The sequence below is a fragment of the Herpailurus yagouaroundi genome, unplaced genomic scaffold (genome assembly GCF_014898765.1).
Source record: "Herpailurus yagouaroundi ecotype Mexico unplaced genomic scaffold, PumYag 185, whole genome shotgun sequence".
NCBI classification, from domain to species: Eukaryota; Metazoa; Chordata; class Mammalia; order Carnivora; family Felidae; genus Herpailurus; species Herpailurus yagouaroundi.
Window position 1 is genome coordinate 11,172,225 of NW_024412416.1, and position 13,437 is coordinate 11,185,661.

The 13,437-nt window shown below is 49.1% G+C and overlaps 1 protein-coding gene across 1 annotated transcript in view; it reads left to right on the forward strand.

Annotated features, from left to right (window-relative positions):
- The window catches only part of SLCO3A1 (solute carrier organic anion transporter family member 3A1), a 298,024-nt gene that overhangs the window by 254,417 nt on the left and 30,170 nt on the right, over positions 1-13,437 (forward strand). The window contains exon 8 of the mRNA XM_040493405.1: positions 10,113-10,288. Coding sequence (XP_040349339.1) covers positions 10,113-10,288 — 176 coding nt within the window. The remainder of the gene's footprint in view (positions 1-10,112; positions 10,289-13,437) is intronic.

Here is a 13,437-nt window from a genome sequence, read left to right on the forward strand (position 1 = left end):
CCCAGTCCCCAAGAACAGCTTGTTGACTCCACATCTCCTTCACTGGGCTCCAGCGTCCAGCAATGGGGTTGGGGTTTTTTTGTGGACCCTTGCATTTCCAGTGCCAGCCATGACTCTGGATAAAGGCCCCAGGCTTCCTGAACACCTGGCTAGAGGCCCCGTGCTGTCCCCAGGAAGCCGTGGGTGAGAATACTACTTCCTTGAATAGCATTTGGCAGGCCAGTAGGTTGGCCAATGCAGATTTTAACACTAAAGCTCCAGTCCTTGTTCATGTCTCACCCACTTATAACTTCCATCAGAACCTGTGAAAATTTCCCATAACTCTATTAAATGTGAATACGTCACCAGTCACATAATTCTGATTATAGGGAAATCTGGTTGGCATTAGTGGTTTGCTGATGTTAGACTTTCCTTGCCGCCCTGGCTTGGGTTTTGTATTTTATTTTCTTATTGCCTATCTCCTTGAGTGACAGCCATGAAAGTTTCCAGGATCGCATTGAATGCACAATTTCTAATTCATCTCCTTGCCTACGACTGGGAGGGGTGACAAAAAAGATTGCGAGTTAATTTTGTAAGCTTCCTTTGGCATGGATATATTGCCCAGATTGTTCCTGTACCTTTCACTCTCAGAAGTAATTATTCCAACAGAAAGTGTGTTGGCATGCTGCTGACTGACTGCTGGAAGTTGTATCCTTTTGATGTACTGCATAATCAACTAAAACAAACAAACAAAAAGGCTTGTATCAGCCACCAGTAGAACGTTGGAAGTCAATACAGGTCCAGCACAGCAGTTGTAGGCGACTAATGAGAGACGACTAATCTATGTCCCCCCGCCCATTCAGACAACCCCCCCCCCCATTCAGGCAATGGATATGTGTCGAGCACCTATTTGAGAAGAGCCTGGAGCCAGTTCTGTGAAGGGGTGGAGGGGAGGGGAAGGGCGGGGGACCCATTATGGACGCACGCAGGCAGTTTGTTGTTGACCGTCATGGATCTCATCCCTGCCTCCCTATTAGGATTACTTGAGAGCTTTTAAAATATGAGGCCTGAGCCTCATCCTTAGAAAGTCTGATTTCCTTACTGTGGGATAGGACCCAGGTATCTGTATCTTTTGAAAGCACCCTCCCCCTGCCCCACACCAAATGTTTCTGGAATGTAACAGAGGTTGAGAACCACTGTGCCCCCTACAGAGCATCTCCAGCTTGGCATTGCTGACATTTGGGGCCGTATCTGTCTTCAGCAGCATCTCTGAGCTCTACCCACCAGATGCCACTGGCAATGCCTGCCCATTTGTGAAACCGCCAATGTCTCCAGATACTTCTACAGGTTGTGGTTGGGGGCAGGATCCCCCACAGTTGAGAACCACTACTCCAGGAGAAGGGATGGGTTCCTAAGTTTTTATCTTTCGAGAAACAGTGTCCGAGCTGACGCTGAACATCCAGCCTTCGATGTCCTTTCCCTTCTCACCTTTGTGTGGTCAAGCACTCAGGAAACTGAACTGGAGACTGGAGGTGCTGTGTCTGCGAAGTACAGAAGAAACGAACCGATTGTTTATACACCCTCTCTGCCCTACGGATGTGCTTACTGTGTCCTGAAGCAAGGTTCAAATGGCCTGCGCATTTCCTACACAGATCTGGGTTCCTGGCCTCTCTGTTAGAAGTTGCATGAGAGCTGACTCGGCCCTGGCACCCTCGCAGGGCAGCGACGGGCTGGAGCTGAGAAATGGTCAAACCCACAAACAAGGCATTTGATCTCCTCTTAGCCATAGTCCCCACCACTGGCTACCCCCCTACACCTGTGCCAGTTTTCTTACCTGTTTCCTGTCTTGCCCTCAAAGGTGTGGAGTTTGCAAGCCCTCTCACAGAGCCTGGCCCCGTTTGTCAGAACTGATTTAAAAGTGTGTACTCATTCAGGCGATGGCTTGTCAGAAGATGTGACTTCTGCTAGGGCATTGCCACCTGAACCCCTACTATATCTCAGGGCCTGGACGAGACACTAGAAATAGAGAACTGGGGGAGCGCCTGGCAGGCTCAGTGGAAAGGCGTGTAACTTTTGATCTCGGGGTTGGGAGTTCGAGCCCCCACGTTGGGTATAGAAACTACTTAAATAGATAGGGGCACCTGGGTGGCTCAGTCGGTTAAGCATCCAACTTTGGCTCAGGTCATGATCTGTGGTTCACGGGTTCAAGTTCTACGTCAGCCTCTGTGCTGACAGAGTCTGGAACCTGCTTTGGATTCTGTGTCTCCCTCTCTCTCTGCCCCACCCCTGTTCATCCTCTCCCTCCCTCCCTCCCTCTCCATGTCTGTCTGTCTGTCTCTCTCCCTCTCTCAAAAATATTTTAAAAAATTTTAGGGGCACTTGGGTGGCTCAGTTGGTTAAGCATCTGACTCGGCTCAGGTCATGATCTCATGGTTCGTGGGTTCAAGCCCCACGTCGGGTTCTGTGCTGACAGCTCGGAGCCTGGAGCCCACTTCAGATTCCGTGTCTCCCTCTCTGCCCCTCCCCCTGCTGACACTCTGTCTCTCTAATATAATTAAACAGTAAAAAAAGTAAAAAAAAATTAAGTTTAAATAAAAAAAAGAAAAGAAATATAGAGCTAGAAAGGTAGGAGCTCATGTTTACTTTGAGATGAGATACAATGTACAGATAGAATTATGTACAAAGGAACACCCACGAGCAACAGCTAACCTATTAAGCGAAACGAGCATATTATAAAACAATATACCAGATTATGATCCCTTTTAGTAAAGAAAAGGAAAAAAATCTAAACACTTGTATGTCTTTACGTGGAAAGATCTATACAGAAGATGTACACCCAGCTGCTCACAGCACATTACCTCTGGCTAGAGACTGAAGCATTAATTTTCATGTTTCCTTCACATTTTCTGCAAACTACTAAATGATCCAAAATGAGCACGTATCCTTTTTTCAATAAGGAAACAAAACTTTTTTTTTTTTTTTATGAAAAGATAATAACCTGACAGTAAAGGATGGGTGGTTACGTGCCCATAAGAGGAAGACACAGACACATGGAGAGATCAGGAAACCCAGAGTGTAAACCCGCTCACGCAGGGATTGGTTCAGGGCGGGTGGAGCTGCGAGGGAGGGGTGCAGATGTTTTCCCCCCAGAGGAGGAATAGTGGCAGGGGAGGCTTCTTGTGTAGGAGGAGTGGGTATCAGGTGGTGGAGAGGCCCGGAAGGATATTCCAGCGTGGACTGTGTGTGAGTGCGGGGCTGGTGGGAAGGCCTAGGCTCTGCGATACGGGGACAGATCCTGTTTGCAGGAGAAAGAGCAAGAGGGAGAGACACGGGGGTGTGATGCTCACTCCTAGCAGCAGCCACATCCTTCCCCTTCTGTGTCCTGCCCACACTTCCTTCCCGAGGTGGCTGGAGCAAAGCGTGGGCCTCGCTGCTCCCCGGAGACCAGCCCTTTCCTCCCCTTTCTGCAGGAGGTAATTAAGGCTCTGCCCGGATGTGCTCTGGCTCCTGCGTTACCAGTGATGGGAGCGAAAGGTGGACGGAGGTCTTGCTTTCATCTGAGAATGTTTCTCCCTGGCCATTATCCTTCAGCCAGTGACCCTGAAAGGGAACACGAGAGTCTCCTTCTTCTTGCAGTTTTTCAATATCCCCTTTGCCTCTAGGCACGTGGGTTGTCCTGCACTTTGTGATGAGCATTGAGGTCGTTACCTAAAAATGCCAGCTTGGGTTGGGCCAATGAGGTGAAGAGAGTCCAGGCTACCAAAGGACAGTAATAAACGACAGGAGGGTGTCTGAGGAGCCGCGTCGAATCATGAAAGGAACTGTTAAGTGTCTGGGACGCACAGGAGCGCGTTGTCACTGGAAGGAAAAGGTCCCAGTGTTCGTGGTGGTACGGCAGCCCTCTGCCATCCCCTTATCAGGATGTGATGACAAGGGATCAGAGGTCTCACAGACAGAAGCGGGACAGAGCACTGTGCGTCCTAGCATTCTCTGTGACAAACTCTCCTTTAAAGCACAGGACTGGAGCCCGAGTTTTAATAGAAATGGCCGTTTCTGCCTCGTAACTGAATACATTACAGAAAGAAAACCGGAAAGAATATTCCAGAATTTGGGGGAGTAACTCTCTACTTTTCCACGTTTCGCAGCAGGCTCTCAGTACAAACCACTTCATCACCCCCATACCTGTCCCCTCGCAAAAGTCATCTTTCAACCTAGAAATCAGTTTCATTTGTGCAATTAATTGATCCAAGAAGCAAACACAAACAACTTCATTTGCTGGTATTTTTGAAACGCTGCAGATAAGTCTGTTTTTTTTTTTTCCTTATAATAGGAGCCATCAAAAATAGCATGCTTCTGATTTCCTTCGTCAATAGAAAATTAATCCGAGATTCTAAAGAGTAATTTTTCTATTTTCATGGTCTCCAGCTTTATTGCAATTATTTATCCCCATCATTATATGTGAATGGAAACATTTCTCAGTCTAAATTAATGACTGAATGTGGAATAGGAGTATGATTTTCAGTGACTACTCTTCATTGATTTCTTCTTTATTTTCTGATGCTCTGGAGTTCTTCATTTTTTTTGATAGATGATGTATTTGTATTGTTCAGAAGTCAAAAAATATAAAAAGGAGGGAGTGGTATCTCTCCTTTGCACTCTGTCTCCTGTTCACCTATTTTCCAACCCACTGCTCTGCCAAATAGGTAATTACTATGATTAGTTTCTTGTGTCTCCTTCTGGATTTTAACGCATATCCAAGGTCTTTCTTATTCCATACCTCGTTGTTTTTGGGTTTTTTATGGTTAATAATTTATATTGGTGGTCTTTCCATATCCATACGGGAAGAACACTCTTGTATCTTTTTTTTTTTTTTTTTCTTACGGCTACGTGTTCTTTCCTTGTCTGGATCCGTAGGAACCTGTTTAACCAGCCCCTGTGATGGGTGTTCAGATCACTGCATAACTTTGGGTCTTGCAAACAGTGTTGTGGCTCACATTGTACTTACGTCATGTTGTGCGCGGGCCCATCTGTCTGTAGGATAAGTTCTTACAGAATTTACAAGTGAGTCCCCTTCTGTCCTCTGGGTCACCGCTGGTTCCAAAGCTTTGCCTGGCCTCCTGCGCGAGCACAGTGGTCGTCTGGTTATCAACATGCTATGTCAGGATGCACTTATTTCCAAGAAAGCCAGGTCCTGCTCCCACCTCCCGCCCCAATATGTGGCGCCAGACAGAGGATGTAACTCCTTCCCCTAGGCTGGTGAGCCGGGAAGACGTTCCTTTGAAACAGAAGTGGAAAATTGGACGTTTTCCAGGTCAGGAATGATGCACCGATCTCCCAGAGCCTAGTGCACTTTGTCAACAGTGAGATATATTGGGGACTGCCAGGGACAGCACTTGATTCAGGCCATGACTGTCTACAGGTGGCTTCTGAGATCCATCTGCTTTTTGGACTGGCCAGATGGAACTGTTATATACAGACAGGGTGAGAATTAGGATCCTAGTCTCTGTCGTCTCCTTAGTAAAGTGAATCGTTCTGTCACATCCAGGTTATCTCTATTTTCAAGCTTCCTGCTCCTCAGAACTTTTGCAAGTTTAGGGGTTCCCGCGTGGATGCCCGGTTAATATCAGCGGAAGAAGGGCTGTTCCCCCCGCTTCCTTTCTATTTGGGATGGCAGTCTGAAAGCCCCCAGGAGGAAAGTCGTCTCTTACACTTACGCACCCTGGGGAAGGTGAAACCTTGTGTCCTCATCTGTGGTTCCTCCCACCACACGTGGACATCTGGGTGGACGTTTCTTCTCACATAGCTGCCTCTGTGGCCAGAGTCCCCACAGCCCCTTTAGCATGACACGCAGGTCCGTCTCTTGTGTCACCTAAGCCCAAATGAAGGATGTTGCACTCTCTCTTGCCGTGTGACCACAGGCCCAGCATGTTCCCTTAGATTTCCCTCTTGGAAGGGTTGCAGGAATGTCCCAGGTGCCTGTCCCCCTCCCCCCGCCAGACCGTGGGACCACCCAGCATTTCCAGATGCTGTCATTGTGTTGGACTGAGTCCTCTGCCCAGAAAGGAGTCCCATCCATGTCCCTGCTCCGACCCTCTGGCTTATCTCCTCCCCAGCCTTTTCCACGGCTCTTCTCAACTAAGTCAAGTCTGAATAAATAAATACAGATTTGCCTACAGCCTCTGGGGGGGACCCAGCCATGTCCAGCTTCTCTCCTGGCCACTTGCCAGACGACATCTGCCCTGGTTGCATTTCTTACTTCTGCTCTTGTGGTGTTAATGACCCTACAAATGCTTCATTTCTGTCCAGTCGGACTGCAGCTGCCCTTGGCCTGTTCTCGTCCCATCCCTTCCCCTGGCCTTGTGTGCCATCGCCTCTGTCCCTTGTCTTGGCTCAACTCTGCTGCCCGCTCACTCCATTCCCCGGACATTGGCTTTAGGGGACACACTCATCCCCTCCCTGGACCAGACAGAGCTGTGCAATCCCTGCGTCAGATAGTCTGAAATAAAGATGTCTCATTTTTATCCCCTTCCATTAGAGCAGGAACACAGACCTAATCCAGAGCGGGTCCATTTCAGAAGGGATTTTCTCAGAGCAGAGAGGAGCCAGGCAGTTTTCCTATCATGGTGAATATGATGCAGTTGGGCCCTGATCTAGGTATTGGGCAAAAATCTAAGACTGAGTCTTAGATTAGACCTACTGTAATAGGTCCCAATTACAGATTACTTCTTTTTTTTTTTTTAACGTTTATTTATTTTTTTGGGACAGAGAGAGACAGAGCATGAACGGGGGAGGGGCAGAGAGAGAGGGAGACACAGAATCAGAAACAGGCTCCAGGCTCTGAGCCATCAGCCCAGAGCCCGACGCGGGGCTCGAACTCACGGACCACGAGATCGGGACCTGGCCGAAGTCGGCCGCTCAACCGACTGCGCCACCCAGGCGCCCCAAGATTACCTCTTAAACAAAGCTCTCCAGTCACAGGGTTTATTCACCAGGTTCTGGCCCTGATCACTCGGCTGCAGGACTCACGTCATAGTCCTAAGAGGCTATGTGAGTCAGAGCTCAGTTCCTAGGGTGGTTGACTAAGCAAGACCACAGCCATCTGGGAGGGGACTGTTCCTCATTTATACGTGTGCATTCTTTGGGTACATGTGGTTCTTAGCCCCCTACACCTGAATCTCTCTTTTCTCTCAGGCTATGACAGGGATCAGAGATGGAAGGATTTGAGGGTCTGAGAAGGACTTAGGATACAGTGAAATGAACAGGCCTTGAGATCTGTCCATTTATTCAATAAACAGCTGATGAATCCCTGTCATGAGCCAAGCCCTGTTCTCTAGAGCTGAGGATAAATTAGGGAGCAAAACTACAATGATGTCTGGCCTCGTTAGCCTCATAGTCATGAGGAAGATGCATCAGCCGTGGCAGTAAGGGGCAGGGTGCAGAACTCCCGCCTGCTGCCCAGAGACACCATTTCTCGGGCAAGAGATGTAGAGGGAGTGGAGGTTGGGGCGGGGGGATGTACATCTGTCTGGGTTTGGTCAGGAAAGCAGCACCCACAGGTATTTTGGAAATAAAAGAATTGAGTGTAGGAAATAGAGCTTACGTGAACGTGGGGGAGTTGAGGAATTAAAGTCTCGAAGAATCACAAGACCGATCTTTGCCATCCCCAGAAGCACCAGCTGATGTGGGTAAGAGGGGGGGCTTGTGGGAAAATCCCAAGAAGCTGTGTTCATATGACTGTCTGTGAGACGAAAGGGGTGCTGACCAGGTCAGCAGGTGGACAGCCGAATCGGGAGAGGTGGGCATAGACCTGTGCTGTCAGCAGGGCAGATAGAAAAGAGGGCGGGTGCAAATACGGATGCTAGGGCCAGCTGGCACCTTCTGGGCACCTCTGCGGGTATCATCCTTGTGTCTGACCTTCAGAGCGTAGTGGCCTCTGCTTCACTTCTGCCTTCTAAATCTCACCCGTGTTCCCCTCCCGACCAGCTGTCACCCCTGCAGGGAGGGGGATTCCAGAGGAGTAGTTCCCAGATGTAGATGGGGAGGAGTGCCACGCTGACAGTGCAGAATCCAGCTTGGGGCATTTGTTCCTGGATTTAGTGTGGAAATGGCGACACGCTTGGAGCCTTGGGACAGGACATAAAACGTGGGTCTGGGACGGTCATGGGCTACGGAAGCCAGGGAGGGGAGTGGTTCACGGGCACATGCTCTTGGGGGCCCCCGTAAGAGAAAAGTGGACGGTGGGGTCGGGTTATGGAGGCCACTGGAGATCTTAGCACGATCCGGTTCCCGCATGTGGGGACAGAAGCCCCCTGGAGTGAGGGGGAGCTTGGGGAATGAGATGGAGGTGGTGGGTGTAAACAGCGAGCGAAGTTTGGCTGTGCAGTTGGGGTCTGGGCAGAGGGGGGCATAGTTTCCTCTCCTGGGCAGGAAGAAAGGCGACATTTAGGTTGTCATTGGGGAGCAGCCCTGCCTCCTGATAAATGCAGATGAGGATTCATTCGCCTAGGCATTCTAAAACCACCTGCTAAGAGTTACCTGCTCTGTCTCGGCACCGTGAAACACTCGGGACAATGTGCATAAGACATGGTCTTCCTTTATCCCGGGAGCCACGAGGCCTCCTCCAGAAGTGTGGGAAGGTCCCTCAGTGGTGCATAGAGTGTGCCCTCATACAGGGGCTCCTCGGGGCCCATGAAAAACCCTGGCTCAGGGCTGGCTCAGCCAGTGGGGGGCCTCCCAGGAGGTGGAGGTTTTACAGAAGAGCTAGCAAGACCCCTTGGGCAGAGGTGGGTGGGAAGGGCCAGGGGGCCAAGATCTCAGCATCTCCCATGGGAATTACAGTAAACACCGTGGGGTGCTGTAACCTGGCCACTTATACAGAGGCACCTGCTCTTGGCACGATGCTTAGGAAGAAGCATCCAGCCCCACACCACGTCTGCCCACATGGGTAAGCGCCCCTGGGCAGGATGCAGCCAGGTGGCTCTGGTGGGGCGGGGAGCGTGGCACAGACGGGCTTTTGGACATCCCTGAAAACATCCCATGTGACTTGATGGGATAAGAAAAGCCCCCATCTGTGCTCTGCTCTGTGGGAAAAGAAAAGAGGCGAGAGGGAGACTGGAGAGGAGAGGAAGGAGGACAAGGACGAGCAACGTGAAAGCCAAAGGGGGTTTGTTTGACCCTCAGGAGGATTTTTCTTGGCGTGTGCTCTGAAAGCCGAGCAGTCCTGAGAAGAAAAGCAATGAATCATTTAGGATTGTTTTCATTTTGTATTCATTAAAGGCCTCTGCACTATTATTATCGAACCTTAATTGGCTCGGCGCTCGCGTGGCACTGCCTCTCCCAGCCCCTGCCCCTCCCCTTGGCCATCAGAAGTTCCTCTGATGATGAGGCTGGGGCCGGACCTCGCTGGGGAGCAGGGGCAGCTGGGCAAGAATCTACCCGCAAGATCACTTGGAATGCGGCCGCCTTTTTCTCCCCCCCTCCTTGGATCATGTATTAATAAGTGTGTCTGGTTTGGGCTTTCGTCTGCTGCCCGCGATCTGTTCCAAGCTCCTGGCATCTCTTAGCCCTCTTTGCTTCCCCTGGCACGTGAGAACTTTCCCATTAACCTGCCCCCCCTCCCGCCCCACCACGGGAGCAGCAACCTCGTGGCTGACAACGCACATCCTTTGTTCCAAGTGCCACACTGGGCACTGAACCAGCAACAATATGCAGGTTACCTGATTTACTTCTTTTAATACACTTCATTGTAATTATAACTGCATGAAAGAGGACAAGTTGGCAAGTAATTATAAGGTTAATTTGGCAATGTTTTATCCTATTGTGGAGGCACAGTTTCCTCCACAGTACTTGGGGCGGGAGGGGACATGTTTGTCTAGGGTACAGCCTATCGAGGGATTCTTGAGCATGGAGATGAAATACACAGGAGATGGGGAATTGGCTCTTCTCCCCGTAAATATTCCTTTATTTGCATGTGTTTCGCAGCCTCCTTAAAAAGCTAACTCGTTTATTCAGGCCTAATTAATGGAATGCCACAGAATGCATAATTAGGCTGTGACAGCTCCATCTGATGGATGGCTTTGGATTTGGAAACTGGAGATACCCCCCGTTAAGAGGGCTGAATACTTCCATTTCAGAATCTCACCGGCTGTGCGTGCCTCACGACCGTCCCGGCCGAGAACACAACTGTGGTTCCCGGAAAATGCCCCAGTCCCGGGTGCCAAGAGGCCTTCCTCACCTTCCTGTGTGTGATGTGTGTCTGCAGTATGATCGGGGCAATGGCGCAGACACCCTCAGTCATCATCCTTATCAGGTAAGCTTGGACCCAGGGACTAGAGAGGCCAGGCTCACCTTTCGCCCTCCCCGTCCCCATCTGGTGCTTGTCTGCAGTTCTCTGGGAGGTCCGAACTTCGGGCGTGGCATGAGTCTTACAAGCCAGCTTCCCCAGGTTGATAGGAATCAGTTACATTTGATAGAGACCGGAAAGCATGGCCCCAAGGGAGATGATACTTTCACATCCTCCCAAGAATAGATCCTGCAGGCGATTTTGAATGTGGTCCTACATTGATTTTTAGACAGAGCAGCAGTGTTGGAGTAAAAGGAAAATGGCCTTGGACTAGCCAAGCCCCCAAGTTCAACCCCTGTTCATCCACTGATTAGCCACGTGACCTTGGGCACATTTTCGCTCAGACTCGTGTCTGAGTTCGGGCCCGGGAGCAATGTCATGATCCTGCCAGCCTCCTAGAAGTGATGTGGGTCCCACCGAGGCCATGCATGTGCCAGCAGTGGCTGCGCTTGTCCGGAACCACCCATAATCTGGTCTCTCAGGACCTGTCCTGGCGGTGAGTGAGGTGCCTCAAAGGTGAACTGTGGAGTCATATTCTGAGTAACTTCTACGTTTCCAAAGTTACCTAGATTTGGGTGAGGAACCTAGAAATGGGATGCTCCGGCCCCCAGTGTCTGTCTCGAACTGGAGGAAGTGACCCCAAACAGACAGACCCACCTTACTGGGATGCAGCTATCTACACAGACCAGGGTACTCCCAGGGGCTAGAAGCAAGCAAGAATGAACTACTTGAACTTGACCTGTACAAATGCACATTCCCAGCTTCTGTATCCAGCTTTGCTCCCCTTCTCCCCATGCCTACCATGTTTCCTGATCTCTGTTCTGAATTCCTGAGGAATAACATTTCTCCAAAGCCCTTATGTCATCTAGAAGGTCATTAGCAAAGCCTTGTTAATGTGCAGAAGCATTAAGGTAACAATAGCAAATTGCCATTTTATACTTTCTAAACTTGAAAAACCAATTTTCAACATTCACACCCAGCGCTTGCGAGGCTGTGGCAAAACTGGGCTGGGTAAAATCACCTATGGCTGGTGGCATTGAAAAGCCTATCACTCCTTTCAAAGAAGCAATATAGCATTGTGAATCAGGAGTCATAAAAATGTTCAGATTTTTTTATGAGGTAACCCTACCCTTCAACACTTAGGAAAATACTTCCCTCCCAGAAAAACAGCTCAGGGCAGGCAGATTTTTATTACAATGTTAGCTATAATAGCAGAAAAACCTGAATTGGGATAATGAATTAAATTACAGTACTGTACCATAGCTCAATGGAATAATGAAAAATTCTTAAGAATGTGAAAAGTCCTTAAGAAGTGAACTGTTGCATTTAAATTCTATACAGAGGTTGACTGTGTCAAGCATGGATATGGACAAAACCCGTCAGGTCCTAGGTATGGCTGTGTTATGGGTGACTTTTCATTTAGAAATCCCTATGAAGTTGTATTGTGTTGGTCACCCACAAAAGGTGCCAAGATTCAGGAACAATGACCTTCACGGCCATGAGCAGTGACTAGTCCCTTTGTTTCCTCTCCCCATGACTTCTGTGCAAAAACCAGCTCACTGTTTGTGACTGGCACACCAAACACAGAAAGTTGAAATCTTAATCACTTCGAAATCTCAGCTTGAGAAACAGCTCTTGGGGATTTTCGGGAAACATTTGATTCCTTTAAATAGATCAGCAACAGATGGCCTACGTGACCTAGGCTGGGCCTCGGCCATCACATAACCCTGTGCTCTGCCGGGGCCTGCTGGAGGCCCAGGCTCGCACGTTGTCCCCGTCGAGATGGCCAGGGTAGCACCTTATTCTGTCACTGTCCCAGTCCATTTGGCCATCACAGGTATTCCAGGCAGGCACAAGGGCACAGTCTAGGCCACCTTCCAGGTATATGCCGGCCCTTGCCCCATTCCAGAGTGATGGCCCCACCGTAGCCCACGTAAAGCAGCTCTCAGAACATCCACAGGTGAGGATACAAGCTAACACCCGCTGCACCCCCCTTCAGAGCCAGCACTGAGCTCCTGTTTTAATTACGTTTACGTCCTTATTGCCATTCCCCTTTTACAGAGGAGGAGGCCCGGGGAGTGGTTAAGCAAGCAGTATTCTCGAGGTCGTCAGCTAGTAAGTGGTAGACCTCAGATCCCATCCCTGGCCTTGCCCGAAACTTTCCATAACATTCAGACCTGAACTCTCCATTTCTTCCTAAGTAGATCTGAGAAGCAAGATTTCCCCCATGGGAATAAGTTCCTCAACAGGATATGAACAGAGATCCTAGCACCTTGCTCATTTTATTCCTAGTGACATGATAGCTAAAAGGAAATCAGATTTCAAGTGATAAATATTCTAGCTCATTACGCCAGCACGTTTTCTTGAAAAGGAGAATTTGCTTTTATTTATGTGTCTTTCAACTTAATACCTTCAAGTGGGTATGCAAAAACCAGAACCGTGGAGCCAATAATAGCTCCGAAGAACTTGGATTTTGTAACATGCACATTCTAAAGAGAGCTGGCTGTGTTTCTGTCCAGAAACATCGATCTCATCATTGACATTGTACATGTATCTGGCTGAATCAGCCAGAGAGTGGTTTCCCCATCACTCCATGAAAGTCTTAACCTACTTGCCTGTATCCCACTCTTTACAATTGAGAAGAAAGGGGTGTTTCCCCAAGAATAACACGTTTATAGTTTTCACTGAAAATCTTAGAAATATGGCCAAGATTGTAAAACCTACATCTCTGTTCATTTTGGTTTTTTTTATTTAAAAAAAAAATTTTTTTTTTAACGTTTATTTATTTTTGAGACAGAGAGAGACAGAGCATGAACAGGGGAGGGTCAGAGAGAGAGAGGGAGACACAGAATCTGAAACAGGCGCCAGGCTCTGAGCTGTCAGCACAGAGCCCGATGCAGGGCTTGAACTCATGAACCGCGAGATCATGACCTGAGCCGAAGTCGGACGCTTAACCGACTGAGCCACCCAGGCGCCCCTGTTCGTTTTGGTTTGACAGTGTCTTTTGGTCCACTCTACCAACAAGCCAAAGACATGCCCACTGAGGCTCAAACCAGGTCATTGGATGGATGGCACTGGGTGTTTGGATGAATGATTCCTGGGGTCATTTAGCTAGA